This window comes from Melopsittacus undulatus, chromosome 7 (assembly GCF_012275295.1).
Source record: "Melopsittacus undulatus isolate bMelUnd1 chromosome 7, bMelUnd1.mat.Z, whole genome shotgun sequence".
NCBI lineage: Eukaryota > Metazoa > Chordata > Aves > Psittaciformes > Psittaculidae > Melopsittacus > Melopsittacus undulatus.
The window spans coordinates 41,720,338-41,734,791 of NC_047533.1; the positions used below are offsets into that span (position 1 = coordinate 41,720,338).

Genomic DNA, 14,454 nt, shown 5'->3' on the forward strand with positions numbered 1-14,454 from the left:
GTAGAAACCTATTTAATGAATCTTGCTTACAGATAAGAATCTCTTATGCACAAGTATTCTCTTGTGCATAACTTGGCAGTTTACTTGCTTTGCTTTTGAAGATTTCAGTGGTGCATAGGCTTTTTGTCTGCCCAGATGTCAGGCTTGCTCCAATAGGGATTATACAAACAAGCATAAAGTGTGTGTGTGGGGGGGGTTTGTTGTGGGGTTTTTTTTAAGATTTTTTTTTAAACTATTTTAGAAGGAAATAAACCGTCCTATGAGTTACGTGCAACTAAACATAACATCATTATGCCAATGCAGGGGAACTAGAAAGTAAATTTGACTGAGCAAGGCTGAAACAGTCCAGGCCTCTTTACAGCTGAGAGTGAAATGTAAGATTTAAGTAATCAAGCTGGTAATGTAATTTTTATCTAAAAATAATTAGATTTCCACCTGTCTCCAGTTCTGAATAATAAGTGTAAAAGCTTTTCAAGGAATTTGTTTTAAGTTTTGGCTTGATTTCAGCCCTCTGAAGTAATGTCTAGCTAACTTCCTACCTTAATAGCTGCTGAAAGTTTCTTGAACTTGTGCAGACCTACTGTACGGTTACTGGGCCAGTTAGTTATTCTTCTTATCCCTTCAAAGGGTATAATAAATACTTGTGGCAGGGCAATACAAAACTTGTTTACAGCATGGGGATGACCTGGCCTGGCCACTTAAGATCGAGAGGAAACCTTGTAGTACACAGATCCTGAAATAAGCAATGGTAAGAGTCCTGCAGCTGTGAGGGGAAAAAGAAATGGAAACTAGGCACAAAGGATGGATTTGGGAATCCACACTTTACTCTAGGGCTGGATTTCTTCTTCAGTCCTTCATCTGTGGTTTAGTCTGGAGGGACATTTTTTCACAGAGCAGCAACATGTAGCCCAGCAATGTGGCTTGTGCTGATGTCTACATATTTCCTCATTAAGAAGCTTAATTTATGCCTAATCACTTAAAGTAATCACAGAGACTGAGGTAATTATATACCCAACCATACATATGCCATCTGTTTCTAACAGGTATGTAAGAAAAAATCTTATTCCTTTATAATACATGCAATTGAAAGGTTGCTTTTTTAACATACAATTTTTGTCACTGATACTTGTTCTTTTTCCCAGCATTAGTCTGCATGTTGACACACTAAAGTTCCTTCTCTGTCTGGTGGACCAGGCATCAAAATAACATTTGAACATAAGGATTGTGCCCAAAAATGCCATCAATTTACTTTCTTGTGTTGGCTTAGTTTTCATACCTGTGAATTTCATTTCATGGAACTGCTAGTAAAGAATTACTAGTATTTTTGTTGTTGTGATATTAATCAAGAGGTAAAAGGTTTTTGAATCCAAAAGCTGTAAGATTGTTTTCATGGAAAAGTACCTTTCTTAAGTCTCAGATGATATCCCATTAAAAGCAAAAATACACATAGAGGTGACTGGTGTTTCCAAAATATCTATGCATGAGATACAGTGGGTGGAACCATGGATAAAAGTGAAGTGTCAGCAGGAACTTCCTGTGTTTATTCATTTTTACTTGTACTGTTAATTTTCAAACTGACACCACAAAAATGTCTGTGAAAGTTGAGCTAGAAATAATTTTCATTATGGACTCTACACGTGACTGAATTTGATTTACTAGTAAAAAAGCTTGGGATGACAGCCTTTACATCTTTTTATTATTTGTACTTTTTATGATTGCTTAACAGTCGTTCTTCCCTTGTATCTGGTGTGTGATCTTGCAGAATCCTTAAGCTTATAGTATTTTGTCTCCATTTGGTAGTGGTGCTTATAACAGAGTAGGGTTGCGTACTGAAGGAGAATGTCCTTACCAGGTAAAGGAAGGTCAAAGCCTCAAGAATTATTTGTATGGAATGTTCTTCCCACAATACTATACCTTATGGGTGATCCTGAATCCCAAAGCCTTTGATTTAAATTTGGGTTTCATACAGCTATGCTGCCAGTAGACTGTGAGGCAGATTGAAATGGTTTGCTGTTGACACCATCAAAATGTATTTTCAGTAGAAGTATTGAGCAACTGAGCCTACAATTTGTAGCAACAACCTGATAAGCAAAATGTCACATACTAAATGTGGTTTATATCTCTCCTGCTGTTTGAGAATGTGATCAGCTCTGTGGAGATGTAGCCTGCACTTAGGTCTTCTCAGGCTCATCAGTTTAACATTTTTCAACTCTTCTAGAAGATCAGATTGCCTTGGAAACCTTTTCAAACACGCTTTAATTTCTGTGCCGTTCTGTCAGTCCACTCACCATAGGTTAGCTTTGTTCTCTTCATCACTCAGCATAATTTAAATGCACTTCACTCCATTTTGAAAGGAATCACCATGGTTGTTTGATTGCATAAAATAAAAACATCCTTTCCCATCAGACATTCAAAACCCAAATGAAATTTAAATGTTGAAGGCTGCTTCCTCAAACAGTGACAAAAAGTAGTCATGAGCAAATGAGAGCTGAAACACTTCAGTCACACTTAGTTCCACAAATAGGTTTCACTTCTGGTCAGGCTTCCTGTATTTTGTGAGCTTGCACGTACTCAACAGTGCACTATGAACAGCAGCAACAGTTACTTTAATTTTTTAATCATGTTGCAAAGCAGTAAAATATCTGTAATGTATTTCATGGACAAAGATTCCAAACTGTCTAACTTATTTCAACAGGCAAGCAGTCCTACAACAGGAACAGCTCCCAGGAGTCAGTCACGGTTGTCTGTCTGCCCTTCCACTCAGGACATTTGTAGGTATGTGCTGAGAAAAATATACTCTAATCTGGTTGATACTTGTTAGTTGTTTTTATTGCATTATACATAGCTCTTGCTTCTGCTTAATACTATTCATAATTTACATAGACTTTAGTTCTCTTTTGATCTCTTTTTAGTTGTGTTTTTGCTTTTCAATCTCATGTTTTTCAATTAAAATTCATGTTTTCATTTTCATTCTTTTTTTTTGTGATTTCTCTCCTTCCTCTCACCCTTACCATTTCCATCCCTTTCCTTTGCTCACTGCTTTGTCTAGATCTACTACCTTGCATGATTTGTCAGAAGATGAGCTTGAGCATGCAACCCCTGTTATGGTGTTGACCCCTTCTAATAGGGAGTCTGGTAAGAAACAAGTAAAACGAAGGTTTAGGAGGAAAAGAGAGACTGAAGACACTGGTGAGCATGCAGAAAAGCAAGGAAAAGGGAAAGACTGTAAATTGCATCCTGAGCCTGCAAGGTCCAGTTGGAATGCATCTGATTCATCATCATCTTCGGATGAGAGTCAGTGGGCTCAGGCTAGGAGGAGAGCAAGAGAAAAGGCCAGAATACCCAGGAGAGGGAGAAGGAACACTAGATCATGCATTAACCAGGATGGGTCCTCAAACAATAATGCTATTGAACTTGTCGCTTTGGGGACAGTGGGGAAAAACAAGCAAGAGGTATCTGACCCTGAGAATCCTACTTTAAATCACCATCGAAGAAGGGTTCCAAGGCCAAAGGAATCACAGTCTTCAGTGTCATCTCAGGAAGCAAGGATTTCCTCAAGAAAATGTGGAAAAAGCAAAGGGAAAAGCTACTATGGAGATCGGCACCCTGCATCTTTCCTTAGACACAGTAAAAATTTGAAGGACTGCTTTGCAGAGGGAGGCTCTGGGAGTGATGCTCTGGCAGTCCCCAGTAATGGAGCATCTGCTGGGGCAGGGCCCAGTGTGACAGATGATGTTCAGAAGCCTTCAGTGTTGTATGATGACTTATCTGATGATTTAGAAGTATGCAGGTTAGTCCCTAATAAGAAAGATTTAAAATTCTTAGCAGGAGTTTCACACTGCTGTGGGTTGAGTGTCCCTCTCTTTGTCTTCTGTCACTGCTTCTCAGTAATAAACTTCTAAGCAGACCATAAGAAATAACACAAAAGCCTTTGCTACAGAGAAGTTAGCATCTCTCAGGCTGGAGATACACTTCCCTAATTTAAAACCAGTAATCCTACAAGGGAACTAGATTTTTTTTTCTCTATTTTAGTTCATGAAGACAGACACTCTGTGTCCTATGGCAGCGTATTACTCTGTTCTAAATCTCCAGCCAGAGGCAAAGAATGAGAACGAGTTCCAGATAGCTCAATACAATGGGATATGGAGTTTTTCCTCCTTAAGTGATCAGTTCAAATCCAGCTTTGGTCCCTCATTGCTGTTTTTCATTGACTTACATGAAATAAATTTCTGGTCTTGATTTAGTGTCCTCTAGAACTGCCGTTATCACAGCAAGCTGATGGTCAGTGCCTACATGCTTTCCAGTCTGGCATAAGTTGTACAAGACTTTGCACTGCTGAGCAGCTCTGTACTGTGAACATGTATGGGCTCTTATTTTGGTACCCATGACAAGAATTAGAATGGTACAAAGGATGAGTGGGCACAATAAGCATTAAAATAGAGTTTGGGATAGAAAAAGCAACACCAGCAATTCTCTCTGTTTCTGAAGTTCAGGCTTCTGACAGTCTGAAACCCCTGGTGTGATGCATGCAATCAGAAGGTGAGGATATTCCTCTGGAAATGAGAGCAAGTTGGCTCCTGAGCAAAAGTCCAGATTTAGACAGCTGGGTGTACTTCGGTTACTTAACGTAGTGGTAAACGAAAATGTGCCATCCCATAAGTTTAACAGAACTGAAACAAGTATTTCTTTCTCCTTTCTCTCCCTCCCCCCCCCCCCCCCCCCCAAACTTGTGACCCAGCATCAAATTTTATCTACAAAGTATAAAAAGAGGATTAGGCTTAGTTTCTTTATAATGGTAACCCAAAACTTCTCACTTACCTTTGCTGGGAAGAAATTTGCATGGAAATGTAAACACAGTCAAATAAGGAAGTTCGTGATGCCACATCATGCAGTTTCACAGTATACTTCAACTTAGCAACACACTACAAATATCCTAGTTTTAAAAAAGAAAAGATGACAGATAAGCATGGTTCCTTTCACAGCAGGAGACATAGCCGTTGCTAATACAGCTACTGCTATGCACTGCTTGTTGCACTTGTCAAGCAAGAAGGGTTATTTCTGTTGTCTGACCATTGTTAGTCATGATCATTTAAGACTCTTCAGAGTAAAGCCCTGCTGTATTTGTACATCAGTTTGTACCAGGACCATATTGCTGGCTTGGGACCTCTTTATCTTATACAAATGCAGAGAAACAGCAACAATGGTAACAATCTTACACATTTTTTAAGCACTTCATATATGTTTACGTGGTATGATGCAGAGACATGCACAGATAACTACTTCAACAACTTCAGAGTTAAGAGTATGAGCTACCCAAAACCTGAAATAAATTATTTCAGCACAGTCTTTTATATGGGCTTAACTATACTGTGTTAATAAAAAAGAGAAAGTCAAAGTTTTGTAATTGTTTCAAGTAGATTAATCCTAATGGCTCCCCAAGTCCCCAGACTTAGGCTTTCAGATGGAAAGTGGACTCTAGTTTTTTATATCTTCTCAACCCATTTGATTTTATTACAGTTATTTAGACATTTTTTGTAAGACTTGAAGCTTAGTTCAAGAGTGGATTTTTTCGGATGTGCATGCAAACTTTTCTACTAGGCTTTTTTCTAGAAGAGGAAGGTCGAAACCTGTTGATAGATATGTGTTCCTAGGCTTACAGTCAGTGGAGATGCTCCTTGAATAACTAGAGTTAAATTCAACAGAGCTGATAACCTGGCCTGTTGTGCAATATTTGTCAAGAAAATCATAACTCATTTTTCTCCATGTCAGGGATAATGCTTTTTTGTTGTTGTTGTCATTAGTAGGTGTATCACGGTGATTAAAATGCAGCTACAAAAAACATTTTAAAAATCAAAAGCATGTTAATTTTTCACTATTGGTAAGTTGTCTTAATCAGTTTGCAGACAGGAGAAGACAAAGGAAGACATGTTTTTACTCCTGATTCATTATAGAATCATAGAATAGTTAGGGTTGGAAAGGACCTTAAGATCATCTAGTTCCAACCCCCTACCATGGGCGGGGACACCTCACACTAAACCATGCCACCGAGGGTTCTGTTCAAACTGGCCTTGAACATCACCAGGGATGGAGCATTCACAACTTCCCTGGGCAGTACATTCCAGTGCCTCACCGCCCTTACAGTAAAGAACTTCTTCCTTATATCCAATCTGAGCTTCCTCTATTTAAGTTTTAACCCATTACCCCTTGTCCTGTCACTACAGTCCCTAGTGAAGAGTCCTTCTCCAGCATCCTTGTAGGCCCCCTTCAGATACTGGAAGGCTGCTATGAGGTCTCCACGCAGCCTTCTCTTCTCCAGGCTGAACAGCCCCAACTTTCTCAGCCTGTCTTCATATGGGAGGTGCTCCAGTCCCCTGATCATCCTCGTGGCCCTCCTCTGGACTTGTTCCAGCAGTTCCATGACCTTTTTATGTTGAGGACACCAGAACTGCACACAATACTCCAAGTGAGGTCTCACGAGAGCAGAGGAGAGCAGGATCACCTCCTTCAACCTGCTGGTCGTGCTCCTTTTGATGCAGCCCAGGATACGGTTGGCTTTCTAGGCTGCGAGCGCACACTGAAGCCGGCTCATGTTCAGTTTCTCATCAACCAACACCCCCAAGTCCTTCTTGGCAGGGCTGCTCTGAATTTCCCTTTTGCCCAACCTGTAGCTGTGCCTGGGATTGCTCCGACCCAGGTGTAGGACCTTGTACTTGGCAGGGTTAAAATTCATAAGGTTGGCATCAGCCCACCTCACAGGCATGTCAAGGTCCCTCTGGATGGCATTCCTTCCCTCCAGCGTATCAACTGAACCACACAGCTTGGTGTCATTGGCAAACTTGCTGAGGGTGTACCCAATCCCACTGTCCATGTCACCAACAAGATGTTGAACAACACTGGTCCCAGCACTGATCCCTGAGGGACACCACTTGTTACTGGTCTCCAGCCGGACATTGAGCCATTGACTACAACTTTTTGCATGCGGCCATCCAGCCAGTTCTTTACCCACCGAGTGGTCCACCTATCAAATTGATGTCTCTCCAATTCAGAGACAAGGATGTCATGTGGGACAGTGTCTAATGCTTTGCACAAGTCCAGGTAGATGACATCAACTGCTCTACCCCTGTCCGTCAGTTCTGTAGCCCCACCATAGAAGACCACCAAATTGGTCAGGCAGGAATTCCCCTTAGTGAACCCATGCTTGCTGTCACCAAGCACCTTGTAGTTTTTCATATGCCTCTGCATGCCTTCCAGGAGAATCTGCTCCAAGATTTTGCCAGGCACAGAGGTGAGACTGACTGGTCTGTAATTCCCCGGGTCATCCATTTTCCCCTTCTTGAAAATGGGGGTTATATTTCCCTTTTTCCAGTCATTGAGAACTTCACCTGACTGCCACAATTTTTTAAATCTGTTGGCCAGTGGCTTTGCAACTTCATTCGCCAGCTCCTTCAGGACCCACGGATGGATTTCATCAGGGCCCATGGACTTGTGTACATTCAGGTTCTTAAGATGGTCTCGAACCAGATCCTCTCCTACAGTGGGCCCAAGGTCTTCATTCTCACAGTCACTGCGTCTGCCTTCCAAGACTTGGGTGGTGTGGTCAGAGACTTTACCAGTGAAGACTGAGACAAAGAAGCCATTCAGAACCTCAGCCTTCTCCAAATCCTGTGTAGCCAGTTCTCCCAAAAGGTTCCAGAGGGGGCCTGCGTTGTCCCTAGTCTGTCATTTATTTGCTATGTACCTATAGATTATAGATTGTAGGTTCTGTTTTTCAGGATGGGTCCATGCACTTAATTGGCTCATTATCTGTGGTATGATTTTCTTCAGATTCACTGTCTTGCATCTGAAGCAAAAAAATAATTGCTTTTCAATGCAGATGTGCACATACACAGTAATGATTCTTCTGCATGAAAAATAAAAAAAGGAGATTTTTGTTATGTTTAATTTAAGACTTGTTTAACATAGCTGGTTGTGATGTAGAAAAATTGTTTCATAGAGATGTGTTTCTCCAAGATCCAAGCTTTTTATCCTAGTTTATTCATATGTTCTAGTTGTGACCAAGCTGGCTGAGACGAATGGCTCTTGTGTGGAAATAGCAGAGAAACAGGGATTTTAAACATTTCCTGGTGCCCGTTATTTTGGTTTGAAGCGTTTGGGTAGGCAATTTTTTCCATTACTTCCTCATGAATTGCTGGCAGTGAAACACATTTATATGCACATGTAAAGGAATAAGCTGTTTCCTCAATGTGTGTTTACCGGAATGATTTGGAATAGGACAGGGCACATCCAATTCTAGCATAAGCACATATCAGATGAAGTATAGTACCATGGCATGATATATACTTTAGGTAGTTTAATGTAGACCTCTTGGTCACTTCAAGTGAGACATTTCCCCTTCTAGTGTCATTATTTTTCTGTTTCCAAAATGTTGAAACAATGTCATCAATGATGACTTTTACAATCTTTTCCTTGAACATACTCCTTCCTTCTGCAGTCCATTAGAAAGCAAGCTTTCTGCTTCTGGGATTATGGATGCATACATAAGTTTTGACCCTGCTAAATTGTTGGGATAGGCTTCCTAAATCATACAGTTGGATCACCCTCTTCCTAAGCTGCCCTTTGAGACTTTCTTTTTGTGTACTTTATTCTGGAATTTGCCACGTGGCTTGAGATACAACCTCAGAAATATCTTTCTTTGGTCGGCATGAAGGTAAACTCCCTGAAGGAAAAAGCTATGTGTGGAACATGATAAAGTGAGTGGATTATGAGGATTTAGTTCCATGGATTTTCATGTGGGAATTACTAAGGAAAGAAAATTGCGTAGTGATACTACCATTAGTGTATTGTAAGTGCTTTGTGTATTGACTCTGAACTAATCTGACGGTATTTTTATTATTTATGATAGGAGAACAGAAATATATTTTCTCTTTGACTACTTATTCTGTTGGTGTGAAATATTTTTGTAGTAGATGCAGTCATTTCAGCAATAACACCAAACTATAACTAGCTGAAAGAAACCGCATGTACTTAAATAAAGTGGAGTTACTCATTGTTAAAAAGATGCTTAGAGGAAGAGTAATTTTTATTTTGTTTAATCACAGAATCACAGAATACCAGGTCGGAAGGGATCTCAAGGATCATCTGGTCCAGCCTTTCTAGGCAAAGCTAGACTAGATGTCCCAGTACCCTGTCCAGCCAGATCTGAAAAGTGTCCAATGTTGGGGAATCCACCACATCTTTTCCATGTGACTCCTGGTAAAACAGGGAGTTTCCATCTTCTTTGTAGCCACCCTTTAAATACTGGAACATGGTAATAAGGTCTCCCCTGAACCTTCTTTTCTCAAGGCTGAACAAGCCCGGTTCTCTCAGCCTTTCCTCATACAGCATCTTCCCAGTCCTTTTGTCACCTCTGTGGCCCTTCTCTGGACCCCCTCCAACCTGTTCACATTGTCTTTGTATATCAGGGACCAAAACTGGACACAGTATTCCTGATGTGGCCTGACAAGTGCTGAGTAGAGTAGGATAATGACTTCTTTATCTCTGCTGGCGTTGCCCTTGTTGATGTAACCCAGGATCCTGTTGGCTTTCTTTGCCACAGCTGCATGCACACTGTTCGCTCATGTTGATTTTGTTGTCCACCAGAATCCTTAGGTCCCTTTCCACAGAGTTGCTCCCCAGGCAATTAGATCCCAGACTATGCTGTATTATTGAATTGTATTTTCCCAGGTGCAAGACCTTGCACTTGTTCTTGTTGAACTTCATCAGTTCTTGTTAGCTGTTTTCCAGCCCATCCAGGTCTTCCTGTAGGGTGGCTCTCCCTTCCGAAGTTTCCACTTCCCCACTCAATTTGGTATCATCAGCAAATTTGGTCAGGGTACACTTGAGCCCATCATCCAGATCACTTATGAAGACACTGAACAGCATTGAGCCCAATATCAATCCTTGGGAGACCCCATCTAGAACAGGTTGCCCATTTGAAAAGGAACTATTTACCATTACCATGCAGCATGTCAGCCAGTTTCTCACCCTATGAATGACTCTGTATGCAGTCAGAAAATGGCAGCCCCTCATCTGAGGATTAAAAGAAGAGTATGGCATGGCCGAAGACTGGTAGGAATGGGGAGAAGTAGTAAGGGAGATGTTGAAGTTGATTCATGAAATCTGCAGAATCTACGTCAAGTATAATTTTTTTACAAATCAGCTTTGAAATGAAAAGACCATTATAAACTTAGGAAAAGGCTATAATGGGAATTTCTATGTGTTAGCAGAATTATAGATAGCAAGAAATAGTGCATATTGTGCATGATGAGGCAATATGATTATGTAGTTTCTCTCTGTGAAATAGTATTATAATGGGTTTGGGTTTTTTTTTCATAATGTAACTTAGTAGGACCTGCAAAAGTAGTATCTTGCAGGAAAATACATCCTGAAATATTCATCTGGTAGAGTGTTCATAAAGTCAACAGAAAGCCGCCTGGGAGGAAAAAGTCCTTATAAACTTCAGGAAAAAAGAGAAAAGTGAACAGAAGATAGATACATAGGCTCAGATTCTACCATTGAATTTAACACTCATTTTAAATATTTATACTGAAACCATGAAGCCTGATCCAGTAAATAATTTAAATTGTAGAATATGTAAGTTTAAAATACAATCCAAAGCTTTCTAGAATCACCCAAAACTGGAGATCGCTGAACTGCCAGACTGTGGTGTTTGGCTGAAGAGGGTTTTTCACCTGTTTCTCCATTTTTGGCTCCTCACTCCTTCCTTTTAAAGAGCTGTGACTTCTGTTTACTCTCCTCTTCAAAGCCTTTTCACAAGGGGACTTTCTGATAGGAAAAGCCTGTGTTTTGAGGAATGTTCTCTGTATGATGGTCTAGTGGTTCATCAGTCTTGAAGCAGTATTAAATCCTGGTTAATTCTATTCTCTGCCTGATGGTTCAAAGACCCATCTGTCACCTCTTTAGCCATCTGGCTATGAAATCTCTTTTGGAAGCTCTCCATGATTCAGAAGGATGCAAGGAGAGTGGAAACAAGGCAAGCATGTCCATGCTGTGGTTCAGGTCACTAAAATGGGGGAGAACCGAATTTTGGTTTCTACTTCTTTTTCTCAAAACCTATTATTATTTTTAATGCAAATAGGTGAAATGGCACCACTTCCTGATAGAAAGCTTGGGTGAGGAGGCATTTGGTTTTAAGAGTCCTGTTATTAAATATTTAAAGCTTGCTTATGTTTTGTAGGGCGTTTAGTTACTTAAAGCTTTGACTTTCACTGGGTGGGTGGGAGAAAATGTAAATTCCTATTCAAGTTGCAATCCCTAGTACTTTGAGGTATGTTCAGTGCAGTAAATCTTGTCTGGCACATATCTTGACTTGTAGTGACAGTGCATCTGAGGCAGGAATTCCTTGTAACTGTTTAGATGGCCAGATATCCTATTTATCACCTATTATGGAAGATTAATAGAAGGATGAAAAATGTTGACAAAAGAAAAGATTAAGTGTGCCTTTGCTAATGTTGTTTGCTCTTGGGTCTCTTACGAATTCTGGTCACGTTTGCTGAAACCAAGAGAAAGATTTACCTAGGCCATTATGAAATTCCACTGGTGTGGTGCAACATTCTGGAAATGTTTTTTCCTCTAATCAGATAAAGACAGCTGACTGCATGGCATAATGGAAGGGCAGGAGTGACAGGGAAGGGCTATACAAATTGATAACATTCGGTATGGAGAATTAATGTGCTTCATTCACACCGTGTTTAAATGGAGAGAAAGGCCAATTTGTCATTTAGATTATCATTTAACAGTGGAAAGAGTGGAAATGAGATTTAGAAGAAGAAAAGAAAAAGCCTGCAAAATGAAACCAAGGAAAACATGGCGTGCTGTAGCCTATTGCAGGGTGAACATATTTAGTGAATTTACCTTTCTTTTTTCCCCCAAGTATAAATTATGCAGAGGCAGAATTGTTGATGTGGTTTGGGTTTTTCTGTCTATAAATGAGTTAATTATTTGCTCTGAGCTGTTCATAAAGTTGTTTGCTTTAATTTTAGGTTCAATATATCTAAAAGCACTGTAAGCACTTTATAAATTGTCAGAAAGAGAAAATGACCTTTTGGGACAGGAGGACAGTTTTTCCTGAGATGATCAGCAGCAATGACAGCAGTTTTGTGCATCCTTTTGCAAACCTTTTGCAAAAGGAATTGGTTCCTTTTGGTCCAATTAAGATAACCTAGGAGCTCATGGTATTTCATGCTGGCAGCTAATAATCCTCATAGCCAAAATCAAAGCCAAGCATTCACTTGGTCCAACATTTTCCAGCTATGCTACTTCTCCCTGACTAAGCTCCCTTTAGAATAGTGAGCTATAGCAACAAGATATACCCTCTGAAACAGGGTAAGAATTTATCTTTGCATACTCATTATCAGTCCAGCTATGCTTTCCAGTGAAGGGGAAGATTTTAACTGCCTTTGCAGTCACTTCTCACCAAAAATAATGGTTTTGGAATAGGCATTACCTTCCTTGACCGTATTTATATGGAGAAGATATTTCCCCCTTTTGTTAGGGAGATCTGTTAAAGGTTCAAAAGCATTTTTATTCTACCGGCATAATTCCATCTGCAGGAAAATAACAAAATGGATATTGTGCAACTGCATTAATTTAGTTCACAGTGCATAGAAATCACATCACAGTGCTGGTAAATATGTCACAGTCACAAGGCAGCATCTCCTCCTAATTTTGTCAGTTAGCATAGACATAGCTACATAGCGCCAAGGAATATTACAACACAATACAGTTTTACATAATTATGTCATTTATAGCCCTTAAACATTCCCATACATCTTTATCAGTATGCCCATGTACCCATATATACTTCTACTTTTGAATGCTTCAGAGGCATTCCTGTAGATTGTACATTTATTAATGAGGGTGAAATTTGACCTGCCATATTTTTAAATAAGTCTATAAAAAGTTATCCACACAATGTGTAGCTAAACCCTGTCTCTACATGTAAAAGTCAAAAATCCTTGAAAATTTTATCAGGTACCTATCTGAAATACGGTATCCCCTGAAAGAGTTCTGGTAGTGCAGAATTACTGCAAACTCTTTTCCACCGGTGCTGCTCCTAACGACAAGGCTCTTACATGGCTTGAAGCACAAGCAGGGACACACTGATTCATTCTTATTCTTAATCACCTTCCTTTGACAATAGTCATCTATGGAAATCAGCTGTACAGATACTGTCATAGAGGAGCACTTACCAGCTGGGTAGGGGTCAAGCACTAATTTTCACAGTGCACACAAGACTCCTGCATAGTGAATGCATTTTCTACTTCACTACAGCAGCAGAGAGATTGGCCCATTTTCTTAATTATAGAAAAGTGAAGTGGATTAGGGAAAGACAGGTTAGGATAACTGCTGTTTTTTCAATGAGGGTAGAGATAAGCAGCTATTCTCTTTAATGAGACTAAAATTGTTACCTTGCATATGAAGAAAAGCTACAAACCTGTTGGAATCTACCCATATCTCTTGCAATAAGAAGCTTAGATGGTGACTAACCATCTAGTAATTTTTGTTGCTATGGTTTTGCCAAACAGAACCACTGTCAGGAAAAGGTGAAAATTTTCCATGTGAACTCCTTGCTTCGTACTGATTTTAGCTGACCTTTTAAACTGAGATTTTGTAAGAAATATTTGTCTGTATGGAAAAAATTATAAAATCTTAATCTGATGAGAAGTGAAGGACAGTCATCCAGGATAGCTCTCGCTGTTTTTCTGAATACCAGCCTAAATCAAATTAACATATGAATGGCTGCAAGCTATAGCCGTTTTGTTTCCTACTTTCCTTCCTGCTAATTTTTGCAATGAACAGGACCAGGAAGAACTGTACATAGTCATGGAATTAAAGACAGCATGACAATACTACATTCTGAATATGCCTGATTTCTGAGTGCCTGGTTTAACAGCATCTCATGATTTTAATCCAGTAAGAAATTTCTCTCTTTTATATATGTATGGTGTCAGTATGCCCTTTAGTGAAGGAGACAGGGTACCTTAAACTACTGGCAACTTTACTTACTAATTTTGAATACTCATTATGGTACACAGTTTAATATGTCACATTCAGTTTCTCAATGAGGCATTGTACTATCAGTGAGTTTTTCAGCATCATTTGAATGTGCCTTAAATTTGGTTAATACTTTGAACAAAAAAGAAATGCTGAAAAATAATTATAAAATGTTCTCAGAAAACTTTAACTTTTCATTGTCACATAAATCATTCTCTAAAAAATTTCTAAATTGAACTATTCTGTTTCTGTTTGAGAATTATTTTTTTTCTGTAGGGAACATATAAGAAATCTGCAACAGTTTTTATATGGATTATGCAAAAATGTTTCACAAAGACTAATTTTGTTTTCAGTTTAGCATTTTTGATTTCTCCTGAAAAGTATTTTTTCTTTTTGCTA

At 39.5% G+C, this 14,454-nt stretch overlaps 1 protein-coding gene across 1 annotated transcript in view; it reads left to right on the forward strand.

Moving 5' to 3' along the window:
* Positions 1–2,584: 2,584 nt before the first annotated feature.
* Positions 2,585–14,454, forward strand: part of MARCHF1 (membrane associated ring-CH-type finger 1) — a 34,492-nt gene continuing 22,622 nt past the window's right edge. Inside the window, exon 1 of the mRNA XM_031048819.1 lies at positions 2,585–2,775. Coding sequence (XP_030904679.1) covers positions 2,585–2,775 — 191 coding nt within the window. The remainder of the gene's footprint in view (positions 2,776–14,454) is intronic.